The sequence below is a fragment of the Prunus dulcis genome, chromosome 2 (assembly GCF_902201215.1).
Source record: "Prunus dulcis chromosome 2, ALMONDv2, whole genome shotgun sequence".
Classification (NCBI taxonomy): Eukaryota; Viridiplantae; Streptophyta; class Magnoliopsida; order Rosales; family Rosaceae; genus Prunus; species Prunus dulcis.
Window position 1 is genome coordinate 7,299,098 of NC_047651.1, and position 13,652 is coordinate 7,312,749.

The 13,652-nt window shown below is 37.1% G+C and overlaps 1 protein-coding gene across 1 annotated transcript; it reads left to right on the forward strand.

The window, feature by feature from the left end:
- Nucleotides 1-9,597: 9,597 nt before the first annotated feature.
- LOC117618030 lies at nucleotides 9,598-10,686 on the forward strand. Its single transcript, XM_034347659.1, has one exon. The coding sequence runs from the start codon at nucleotides 9,598-9,600 to the stop codon at nucleotides 10,684-10,686; it is 1,089 nt and encodes a 362-aa protein (XP_034203550.1).
- Nucleotides 10,687-13,652: the final 2,966 nt, after the last annotated feature.

A 13,652-nucleotide genomic window follows, 5' to 3' on the forward strand; every position in this document is an offset into this window, starting at 1 on the left:
TGATGCCCAAAAAATCCAAGGAGGGGCCCAAATATATTTCTAGCCCAGTACGACACCTAACTTGAGAAGAAACCCAACTTGGGTATGCAAGAGTTCGTCATATGTGCTTGCACACGTGCCACGCCAAGCAAATAAGCAACAGGCCACGCTACAAGCTTAAGTGGGCCCAAGCCATGCAAATGCCTGGGCTTGCTAAGCTGGTTGTGGTATGGATGGCTACGAGTATTCACGAGGCCCATTGATGGTCCAAGGAGTGGAAGTTTTGGGCTACTTGGGAGCACAAAAACTCAAGCCCATTCCTTGAGCCCAAACATATAGGTAAGCATGAGAGGAAACCCAATAGCCCATCTCTTTAGGAAGCTAGCCCATTCCCTTAGTAAACTAACCCATCACCCTAGGAAACCCCAAATGACCAAGAAAATATCTGAAAGTCTCCTGCACATGGCTGGAGACAAAACAATGACAAAAGCCAAAAGCCGCTTATGTCTGCAAGCCGCTGGGAATCTCCAGCACATGGCCAAAGATAAATCCCAACACAAGCCATTAAAAAAACCAAAGGATACTTGAGCAAAACACCCTTCAAACCAGCGCCCTTACCCATTTCTTTCTCCCACCAACTCTTGCCATGGAAGAGGTAAGGAAAGAAGGTGAGGAGGTAGCTAAAAATGAGAGTTCATTACTAAAGCAGCTGCGGGAAAGCCTTAAAGCTCCCAAAAATCTTGTCTTTGTGTGTTTGGACAGAGTAAGATTTCACAAAATGGGATGAGTCAAAGGGACAGAAGAGAAATGAAAAGGAAGACTTGGAAAAATTGGAGAGAACCAACTAGGGTTTTCTTGGGAAGAAAGAGCTTCTTGAGCCTATAAAAGGGAGGCACCTTCTACCCACCAAAACAACTCAAGAAAAGGCAAGCAACACACATCCAAAGAGCAAGCTTCATCTCTCATCCCTTAAACCTCTGCAATTTCGAGCCCCATTCCTCTATCTTCTCCCATTTTCTCCTCTGTTAAATCATTCCAGAGCTTTCGTCAAGCTGTTGGAAACTACTCAACACACCCATTGTTATTCCCCCTATCTCTCTCTCTCTCTCTTCAACGAATCCTTTTAGAATCTTGCCTTAAAACCTCTGTTTCCCATAGGAAATCGCAGCTCTTTCTCTCTCTCTCATGCTAAACTCATGAATGCTCAGCTCCTATGCCACAAGCTTCTCATGTCAAGCCAAGAATTTATCTGTAAGCTACTGTTGATTTCATTGGTAAAGAAAACCAAGGAGTTTCCTAAGGCTCAACTACCTTTTCGAAACACTCTTGGGGTCTGATCCTTAAACTCATACTTAAGGGGCAATTTCATACATTTGACTCTTTACAGCAGCCCAAGCCCATCAGTAGCTGCAAGAACAAAAAATCCCCTACATAAATTGGCGACTCTGCTGGGGATTAGGCCGCTATTTTCAACAATACTTCCAACAAAGAAGATCAGAAGCAATAAACCAGAGAAAATAAAGAGATAAGAACATTTCCTCTTTCTTGTTTTTTCTTTTGTTGGCTATCTACTTTGCATAACAAGCATAATAAGGGTTGCTCTCATGTGCCGTTTGCTTGTATCTTAGATCTCCATTCTCAAGCAAAACCAAATCTTGTACGAGGGCTGGGGGCTTAGGCAAATCCATCGTTCAGGCCATTGAGCGAACTACACATGCAAACTCCAAAATACTTGGGGGCTTCGTGCCAAGCAAATCTATAAAATAAAAAAAAGGAGTCAAGCATAGGCACTTCAAAGTTTCTCATGCTAAACCAAGCTATACCTCGGTTCCAAGAGCTGTGCACTTGCCTTATTTCAAACCTTCTTAGCCCCTGTCCTATTTCAAACATCATGCCAATGTATATGCTCCTTAACCCCCAAAGCTCAATTTATCCTTGCAACAATTCAACAAACTTATTACATCTCTGAAAGAAAACTCAAAGCAGCCTCAACAACTAGCTTGTTCTCTGTCTCATCCAAAGTATCTCTAGTCAAGCAACTCAAATCTTCCATAAGCCTTCACATTGCAAGTCAAGATGAAAGTAACCAAAAACTCACCTTCGTACCATCAAGTTCCTAACAAATCAATAAGAATATCACATTTCTCATGCTTTGGAACCTCTCAATCAAGCCTGAAAAAAGAAACAAGAGAGTACGTTGGCCAGATCAGCTGCCGGAAGAGAACTTGTTTGGGATTATGTGGGTTTGTGGGCTTTGTTTGGGATTATGCTTAATTTTGGTAACGAGGACTAGTAGTTTTAGTGCGATTTTTGTTAGTTTTAGTTTTATTTTTAGCATGTTATTCTATTGCCCTTTTGGGATTGGTGTTTTAGACATCATGTTGATGTCTTTAATTGTATTGTTTAAGCTTATCTTTGATAAAAATAAAAATGGTTAAATACTTTTTTAGTCATTGGGTTTTACATGAAAATTTAATTTGGTCATTAACAAAAAAATTTAGCCATGTTGGTCACTATGTTTTCCCAAGTTTACAATTTATACACATTCTGTAATCTTCAGTTAAGTGCAATTTTTTATTTTATTTTAGGAAGCACCTTTAGTCTTCTTTCTCTAACTCAATGAGTGAGGTTATATTGTGTTATTCAGGTTTAACAAATTAAGGGAAATCTTGGGTTGAAATCAAAACTTTGAGGTATCAGAAAAATAAAAAAGCCAAACCAAATTAAAATGAAATCAACAACTTACCAATATATTTTGGTGCTCCATCACCTTGATTACGTCTCCTTGTCATCCGAAGTCATAATTACAGTTCTCACTCAATCGATTCATGGTCCAATTCATGCTTCAATATATAGCATCCATGTCATGACCTTATACCTCACAATTCCGATTTCAACCCAAGATTTCTCTAAATTTATTAAACCCTAATAACACATACGCTAACTCATTGAGTTAGAGGAAGAAGATTGAACGTGCTTCATAAAAAAAATAAAAATAAAAACTGCACTTAATAGAAGATAATGGAATGTCTATAAATTGTAAACTTTGGGAAACATACAAAGACTAATTTGGCTAAACTTTTTTCTGAGTGACCAAAGTGAATTTTCGTGCAAAATCCAATGAAAAAAAATATATTTAAATAAACATAAAAAATTAATGGCATTGGGAAGAATTTTAATAGAAATTGAAATGTGTACATAATAAAATTGAAAATTATGATGATAAAATTGACAAAATTAAAACTACTGTAATTAAAGCTGTAAAACTGATAAACTACATGGACAAAAAATTAAGGGAAATAGTTCTAAATGCCACCCTTTTTATAATTTTAACTGAAAATATCACCTCTCCCTAATTTTTTTTGCAACTATCACCTATAAATATATATTTATTGTCCACTTATTGCACATATATCACTTTTTCTGATATTTTGGTTCTCTCTCAGCTCGCTCAGCTCCTTATTCACTCTCTCTGTGTTCGCTTGCTCTCTCTCTCTCTCTCTCTCTCTCTCTCTCTCTCTCTCTCTCTCTCTCTCTTCTGAATCGCGACACCCTCCCTCGACCCCATCTTTTAGTTATGTCTCCTGAATAAATCGTGTTGCCCATCAAATCATCTAAGAATCCGGGGGGCATAGTACTGCATTAAGTTACCTAGCTTAAATTGGAAGCGTTACCACCTGTAGCCTAAGGCCACATGAAATATAGAGAAAGAACTATGGATATGTAAAGTCATCCGAAACAAATCTTGTTGCCCATCATATCATCGGAGATGAAGAATCCATAAGAAACAACCTAAATTAACTTTTCTTATCTTGTTAAGTATCAGTGTCATCCGACAATGCACATTACAAAATTTTGGTTAACAAAAAAAAGTATGATAGATGCGAAGTTCATAAATTTGATTTGAAAAGTACTAAATCTTGAACATGTCCGGTTCATAACCATAGTCAAATCTTTAATATAACTGTTCACCGGTTTTAAGTTTGTTCCTGTGATGGAAGGGTAAAGTTCCCCATTGCCTTGAAAACCATTGACTGGTCAACAAGTTAACTTTCTTTAATGTGAGAGCGTGCCACTGCTAGCAATAAAAATCCTAGCAGACTTCTTGAAAATAGATAACTTGCGCCCCAAGTTACTGACTTCTAAACAAGCAATTGTGAATTTGGGTGAGGAATATCTCCCAAGTAAGTTCTTTTCTTGCCTCCGACTGGTGAGGACTTTACAATTTTTCACAGTACAAAATTTGTAGTTCTTGCCAAAATAAATAGTAAGAAAATGAGCTTTTTTTAATGTGAAACTGACTTCTACAAAATTCAACAGTAAAAAAATCAACTCTAGAAAGACAAAAAGAAGGCTGGACTTCCATTTCTGCCTGGATAGAAGCTTCTGATCCGGGCTAGATTGAGTATGCCTGTGCTGGACTAGACTGTTCCTAACTTCAACTACTAAGCTTCAACTGTAATTTGATACCAAAGTTTGAGTTTGGCAGAGCTTTAATCTATTTTGAGCCCTAGGAGGCTTTTTGAACGGACAGAATTGCGGCTCTTCAGTCTGAAAGGGGCAGAAGTGGCTGGATTATGAGAATTAGTGAGCTGGAACTGCACTGTGGTACCTGTTCTGCTTGATTAGGACTCTCCATAAATTTGTTGAGGTTTTCATATTTGTAAAAACCCAAACTTTGCTTGTTTTGGCTTTTGCTAAACCAAATTTGTAACGAGAGAAATCTCTTTTGAATGACTTATTTCTCTAGGTCTGGACTAGGAGTTCTGATTTGTAGCTGGCTTCTTTTGTGGCTCAAATGAGCTTTTGGTTACTTCAATTGGTTTGAAGGTTCTCGGAGATCAAGTGATCATCTTGAGTTTTTGTCTTTGGTTGATTTTTGTTTGTCTAATTGATCCCCCTTTCTATTCACCTTCTCTTACATTTATAAGAAATGCTTTGGAGTGGGGCTTATTACTTTTAATAATGGGCGGCAAAATTTCTTTAAAAGATCTTTCATTTTAAAATGCAAAGAAAAAGGGGCTTTTATCAATTCTGGCAGATAAGCCCTCAATGGTCAGTTCTTTAAGACAATCACTTCCCTGTTTTTCTTGAAAGAGAACCTAACTCCTTTTTAATTCCAACTGCCCTCTGTGAGAGCTCAAACTGTGATGGTTAGTCTAATTTTTGATCAACTCCCTGTTTCCTGCTTATCATTTTTTAGAAAAGATAACCTACATATCTCTTGAAAGATGGTGCCTTCTTTGGAGTAGAAACAATATCGCTGAATATATATAAGGGATTTGATCTTCTGGTGGCAGATATTCAGAGATGTCCCTTCTTTTCGCTTGCCTTTGTCAACTCTTTATCAACCCGGTTGAAATTGTTGACTTTTCAAAGTTCAGGCAGTCACGTGGGTTTGCCTCTAATTTTGGGCCTTTCTTGTCTTTTAATCATGCTAAGCCCAATTTTGAGTTTTGAGACTGTGGGCTATTTTTCCTTTTTCGAAGCTCAAATGACAGATTCTAGGCTAGTCCTTCTTGGATTTGGGCTTTCAAATTCAATTTCAAATGCAAAGCCCAAATCTGCTTGGGTCCTGAGATTGCTTCGTTTTTTTGGGTTTTCCAGTGTTGGGCTGAGTGTATAACTTTGGCCCATTTATCTAGGGATTATTGGTGGCTGTCCAATTTCGTCATGGACTTCTGATATTTGGACTGTGTGTGCCAAATTTAGGCCCAAACAATAATATATACTCAGTTCATCAATTCAATGAAAAATCAATCATACCACATATCTAAATCATAATTTCAATGGAAAATACCTTTATACAAATACTATTTTCCTCAGTTTTTCTCTCTCTAGCTGTCATTAACGTCCTCAGGTTGGTCTCTCTCTCTCTCTCTCTTTATCTTACACATGTTCATATATTGGTAGCAAAACCACATCGAAAGGCTATTGAGACAGTTTTTAACATCTCTAATATGAAATCACCAAATATATATATACTACACAAAATTAGTATAAAAACATATGACCATAAAAACAGAAAATAATAAATAAATAAAACTAATATCAACAACGATAGATCATTACACAATTTAAAGTAACCCATCAACAACTGATGAATTGATTGTTTTTGTTGGGGATGAAAGCAAGGGTTTCTAAAACAGAGAATAAAAACATAAAAGTTTTTGAATCTTAGATTCCCTTTTTTACTTTTTGTTCCTTTTCGCTGTTTTCCCACAAAGTACAGGAATATTATTAGGTATCCATTCCCATCATTTATCATAGACTAACTAAACAATGGCTCTGAAATGCTAGCAAAAAATTAGAAATCAAAGAAAACAGAAGCCAAACACACACACAAATTCACACACATTCAATCACAAAAGAAGCGTAAAATATGTAGCACCAATAAACACTATGAGTCAAACAAATCAAACTTTAGATAAAAATAAAAAAATGTCCAAGAACTATAGAGAAAATCTCGCCAAATCAAACACGTTAATCATTTCTTTTCTTTAAACACAGAAATAGAAAAGCAAAAAAAAGGGGGGCGGGGGGGGAATTGTTCCACCTTTCCTTCCATTTCCTATATTAACCATTTTCAGTTTTGAAAAAAGTTCGGAATCTCATTGGTCTATTAGTGGTTCAAAATAAGCAAATTAAAGAAAACAGAGGAAAAGATTGAATGTCAAGATGAAGAGTGTGTTAAAAGGAGAAGACAAATAAAAAGTCTAGAGATTCGCAGGTATTGCATTTGGAATTTCCCTTTCCACTACCAAATGTCGGTTTGTGTGTTGGCTCTCTATGAGGTTAACAATTCTATCATTCAATATACCAAAGTTTCTCTTCTTCTTTTTTTTTTTTTCCTTCTTCTATTTTATTTTACAATAAACAAAAGAAAACCATGCTCAAGAAAATTTAATAATATACTTTTAGAAGAAACGAAAAATAGAGCATGAAAGATGTGTCTGTGTGGTGGATGTACTAATATGATATGAAAGTTAAATAAGAAGGAAAAAAAAACCCAGGAATCCAATAAAAGTAGCTGATCAATTGAAATATTATAAAGTGATTCTTTAGTTCTAACCTTTATAAACAAAACAATAGCTAATGTATATGGATCCTCAATTGAAAACAAAACTAATGATAAAATTCAGAGTAAAAACAACAACAAAAGCGTACATATCAAAATCCAGAGGCTTTCTTTACCTGTACAAAAACTCTACAAACTAAACGATGTGAAAGTCAAAAAAGAAAAAAAAGAAAAAAAAAAAAAAAAGAGAGAAAGCCCAATTGTCAAAACACTCAAAGGATTCACCAACATACTCAATATTGTAAACAACTAAACCTATCATTACAACAACAAATTAACACCAACCAATTGTCAATTGAAGACTTAAAAAAATTAATTGGAATTTCAGCCTAAAAACTCACCTCTTCCTTAACAGAATTGAAAACACCAACTAAACTAGGGGTGGGCATCGGGACCGGAAAACCGGAACACCGAATCGAACCGGTGAAAAAAAAACCGGAAAAAAACCGGTTGACCAAAAAAGTCAACAAACCGGACCGGAACCGGTTCCAACCGGTTCTGGTTCCGGTTTTACATCTTTCCGCACCGAACCGGACCGGTCATATATTTTATATTTTATATTTTTACAAATTTTTAAAATCTAATGCCATATTTTAACTTTTATAATCACTAATTTTCCAAGTTCAACTTCAAAAAATTTCTAAATGTATGAATTGGATTATTTGTTCATTTTTAAGCTAAAAAAATAAGTTATTTATTATAATTTTTAAAAAATAAAAATAAAAAAATATTTTTTTTTGAATTATTAGTCCGGTTCAAAACCGGAACCGGTCAGAACCGGACCGGAACCGGTCAGAACCGAACCGGCCGGTTTTTGAAATTTTTTTTGCCTAAATCGAACCGAACCGGACCGGTTAAATAATACCGGTTTCGGTTCCGGTTTGAGGTGTGAACCAGACCGAACCGGACCGCGCCCACCCCTAAACTAAACTGCTCTATCCAAAGCAACGAAAGAACACGTGCAAAATATCAAAGAAAGCACGGCTTGAAAAAATAAAGAAGAAAAAAATAGAAAAATTGGACAAAAAAACACATATCAATATATGAATCAATCAAAATGAAAACATCATGAATTAACAAAACAGAAATTACCTGAACAACAAAAACCATAAATCAAACACAACCCAAAACAATTATATAAAAAAAAGAGGAAAAACAATCACTATATGAATCAACAAAAACGATAAAAAACAAAGATCAAAAGAGAAAACAAATTATAAATATAACTAACAGATCGATAGAATCGGTCAACCAACAATCGACCAACAATTGGTAGAATCAATAGGTAGTGTTGATGGTTATTTTCTTAATATCTGTGGGATTATGTAAAATTGGTTTTATTTTGATTGCTTAGGTTTCAGTTAAATTGGTTTTGGCTTTAATTTCTTTCGGTTAGGTTTTTTGAATCATCATGCTCATCCATCTGGGTTTTTACCAATTGCATTTAGATTGCTCTGGATATGTGAATCTTGAAACTTAGGATTTTTCATTTGATGTAGTATAGATTTGTATAGTGTGATTGTGATGAATCCTTGTTCGCTGTTGTGTTAGTGTTGTATTGTTGTTGTGTTCTTGTTATTTTGCTGTGGTATTATTGTTATGTTGCTGTTAAGTTGATCTTATATTGATGTTATATTGCTATTATATTGTCATTGCATTGCCTAGTTATTGTGGTTGTATTGACCTCAAAGAAGATGTACAAATACGAAGGGGGTGACTAAAAAGGCTGAATAGTTCCATGGACCATCACATTTGTTGAACTGTTGGTTCGTGTGCATTAGATTGTTAATACAAACAGCAGGGAAGACAAGGTTTACTTAAAGTTCTCAGTTTTGGTGGCCTCGAATGAGTGAAAGCATATAAAGATTGAGGACGATGATGATGTCAAATTTTATATGAAGTACAATTGTGAGGTAACACCTTCAAAACTAGCTCCCTTACTCGTGAGTATAGAAGATAAATGACCGAAATGATGTAGTTGATAGTAGTTGGATGGGTCATTCTTCAGTTGCCATTGTTGAAAGCAATGAAGTAACTCGGAATAATACAAATGTCACTGATGTGGGAGGTGATATTGGGACAGATTTTATGGACATGATTGATTTTAGCAAGGTGGAGGAGATGCATGGTGGTGATAATGGTACTGAAAGAAATGAAGTGTTAGTGTACTCTGCCCCTTCTATTTTGGGCCGCTTGGACACATCTGCCTAATTGCCAACAATGCATTTAGGAGGAGAATCTGAACCCACTCATGAACATTATTTGAGTCAAATGGGTGAACAGAACCAGTACAATGTGGCCGGTGTAAATGATGGAGAAGCATATTTGGACACAAGGTATTCGCGAAGTGATTGGAATCCGAAAATTCAAGTTGGGCAAATTTTGGGGAGCGTTGTTGACCGAGTTACTGTTGACGGCATTAAGAGGCCACTTTGAATTTTAAGGTGCAATTCTCTTGCACTAAGAGGTTGCTTGTGGTTTGTTGTCAATGTCTATGCCCATGGTGGGTCCAAGCATCGAGAATTGGAGAATACAACTTCATGATTGTGAGGTCTACAGCTGTCCATAAATGTGATTTGAGGTTCGTAAATGACAACCATCGTCAAGCAACCGCAGCACTTGTAGCCACTTCATTTAAAAGGAAGTTTAAGGATTCTCAGACAATATACACACCAAGTGACATAATGAGATATGTGAAACACAACTTTGGTTTGACGATCCATTATTCGAAAGCTTGGAAAGCAAGGGAGTTAGCTCTATTGTCCATTGGAGGATCAGCCGAGGAGGCTTATTATATCCTTCCAGCCTATTGCTATGGATTTGAGCATATGAATCCCGGCACAAAGACACACATCCAAACTGATGAGAACAATCACTTTGTGTATTTATTTATGGCAGTTGGCGCATGTATTAGAGGGTTTCGTTCTTCCATGCCCCCAGTGATAGCCGTGGATGCCACTAATTTAAAATCTAAGTACAAGGGGGTTATGTTTGTAGCAAATGCATTCGATGGTAATCGAAATATATATCCTCTTGCTTTTGGGATTGGGGATTTGGAGACGGATGCATCATCGCATTGGTTTTTCACTAAACTTCATGAAGCCATTGGTGAGTGTCCCAATCTTGTTATCATTTCTGATCGCAAAATTAGCATAGAGAATGTGTGGAACAAAGTTTTCCCAACAACGCAACATGGCATATGCTTTTATCATATGAAGGGGAACATGAAACGCACTTGCAAGTTCAAAAAGCATGATCAAATATTGATGCACTTTGAGCAGGCTGCGAAATCTTATTCCATTGCTGAATTTGATTGTCATTTTCGCAAGATCAAGCGAAAGGAACATGTTGCTCAATATCTTGAAGAGGCAGGGTTACATAAGTGGTCTAGAGCTCACATGGATGGATGCCGCTACAATGTAATGACAACAAATATTGCGGAGTCAATCAACTCAGTCCTTAGGTTTGCAAGGATGCTGCCAGTGGTTCATTTGATAGGGGAAATTATTAATCTCCTTGTGAAATGGTTCACCGAACGTCGTGAGTTGGCTTTGAATTGCACAACAACATTGTGCCCCAATTTTTGCCAGAAGAAGTTGAGGAATAGGTTGGACATGCTGCAAGGATGAATGACGTTAAACAAAATAACGTACAGTTTAATATTTTGGATGGTGATATGGACGGCCTCGTAGATTTGACGAACAACAGTTGTAGTTGTAAAAAGTTTCAGCTTGAGCAGCTACCTTACAAGCATGTAGTTGCAGTTTACACTCGGAATACCTAGTTGGATGCTTTCGGATAGCATCTACCTGGTATAACCTCACGGAATGTGGGTTATTCCTAAAGATGTTCGAAGTCGAGTTGTGCTGCCTCCCATGGCAAAGTTCATGCCAGATAGACGGGAAAAGCTAAGAATTCCCTCACAAGGAGAGGGCACCATTACAAGAAAGTGCTCTAGGTGCGGTTCCTCAGGCCACAATAAAATCACCTGTGAAAATAATATTCCATTGCGTAATGTATCTTAGACAATGTGATTGGTGTTGCTTTGTCAGGTAATGTCAAATTTAATTTTATTTGTGGTGGGTTTGTGTTATGTTGAATGTGAATTCTGTTAAATTTGCATAATTTGGGTGGCATTGCTATACAGCATGGTGTGTTCCCTATTTATATTCACAGTATCGCTATCATATTGTAATTTTATTGCCTTCAGATTGTCATTATATTGTACTTTATTGTACTGATATTGCTATTGCAATGTAAACTGTGAGTACAAAATTAAAGGGCCTATAATGTAATTCCAAATGGATCCACAACATTAAAGTTCTTATAATGCCATTATTACACAATTACCGTGATACTCCAACTACACCTTCTTTTCTGATTACAAATTCAGCCGATGCATGGGGCAAATGTGGGGCAAATATAAGGTGAAATGTCCTATGTGTTTGACTGGATATAGTTGCTGAAGGAGCATTACGATTGTGAATCCCAACAGATTGCCCATGTCTTACCAACAACACCCTTGAATTTATACAATGTGCCCAAGCCAGTCCCAAAGTTGGACTCACCCATCTACCCGATGTGTGCAAACACTCCAAGTTTCCCAACCTCACCCCATTCACTCCATCATGTGGCCCAATAAAACCCACCACTTGGTTGGTGACAATCACTGCCACCCCAAACTTATTTGCTATGGCCTTCAATGTTCCAGATATCTTGAAAAACATTTGAGACCGCCGTTTCAAATCTGCCGATGTTGTCTCATACTGTGATCGGAACAATGCAACAATGGAATCAATGACAATGAGTTTCACAGGTAACTGGGTATGATCAATGGCAATAAATGCTTGTATGTCTCAAATGACATGGATGAGTTGTTGAGCATCATGAATGCCATGAACATATATGTCTTCCAATGGCTCCAACCCTATTATGTTGGGGTATGATGCATGATAAAGGTTGGCTAGTTGTTGCAATCGACGAAATGAGAAGCTGAATTATGTCAATATGTAGAGGGAGGAGCCCCCTAGTCCGCCATGTGAGGATAGGAGCTGAGCTCTTACCGTTAGTTGGAGACAAAGTTGCGTCTTCCCGGAACTGCTCTCCCCTACGAATTCTGTTATGGAGTTGCAGGGTATCCCACCACCCAAGCAGCCATCTACTATTGGGCATCCAATGGATAATTTAGGAGTTGAAAGAGGAAGAAGCATGAGGTTTTGTGGTGTCATATTTCTGTAATTTAGGAGGGGATGTGATAGTGGTGCAAGGCATGAATTGTATATATAGAGTCCATATTGAAGGTGTGTAATTTAGGTCATATGTCTTTTACGGGATGTATACTTCATCAATTTTGCAATTTTTTTTATTCTGTTTTTTTATTTGTATTTTGTATTGGACCAAATAATTTTAAAAAAAAAACACAAAGTCTGATGCAGTACCTACTGGAATAGGATCATATTATAACTCTATTGTGCTCTTATTCATATCATATTGCCATTATACGCATGTGTATTGTGGATTTATTGCCGCTATAATTGTTTGAACTGGATATGGATAAAGGAAATTGTATACGCACAAATACAAATAGAGGCATGATAATTCCATCAAATCCAATTTCAAAACTTACATAATACAACAACAGGCCACCCCATAGTTACATAACACAAAAAGAGGCCACCTCATAGTTCCATTTTACATGTTGTTTCCACTACATTTTACAATGTCCAAAGTCATATTAAAGTGTCACAACTTTCTTATTGTTGACACATTCAAAGTTGCATACCCTTCAATTTCGGAGACCGCGACTCATGAAATTCATGACCCCGCCCACAATTATGTTGTCCCAGTTTCCCTCTGGATCCACTATTTTTGCAAACTTGCAAAATAGTTTGAATCTGGTTTCCACTTATTGTTGCTTCAACCGGGCCATTTTGTCAGATACCTTGAATACCAAAACTACAGTGGCGGGGCAATTTCGATTTTTGCTTTCATACCCTTTATATGTAGGAGATGCATGCAAGCATGATAACAAGAGTGAATTGTACGCTTCTTTATGACACCCCACCTAGCTTGGCCCTTCAAAATTTTCGAAACTATGTCTGCATGGAGATTTTTCCAAAACATGGTATTGCCTCGATTGCTGCAGGCCATGGACCAAGTCTGCAATCAGTGAATTGGCTGACTTGGCTGACTTGGCTAGTGTTTCATTCTCCCTTCCTTTAGTAATTGAAATCGTTGGGTTTGGTGTGAGATTAGCGTCCATGGTTTTGGATATTTATTGTGGGCTGGTGTAGGACTTAATTATAGAAAAGTGGGACTTAATGCAATGTGAGTGAAATTAGTGGGGAAGGTAATGGCTGCAAGTAAGAGTTAATGTGATGAAAGTTTTCTCTTCATACAGCTAGGTTGAAGTTTTATATAAGTAGGTATTAATGAGCTGGAGTAACTGATTGAGTAATTGGCAGGAGGGATTGGGGGGAGTAATTAGCGCTGGAAGTTGGCGGGAGTTTTTGGCGGGAGTTATTAGGCGAGACTAATTACCCAATTGGCTGTATGACAATTTTCCTATATTTGTATTTTGGAATTTCCAAATTTG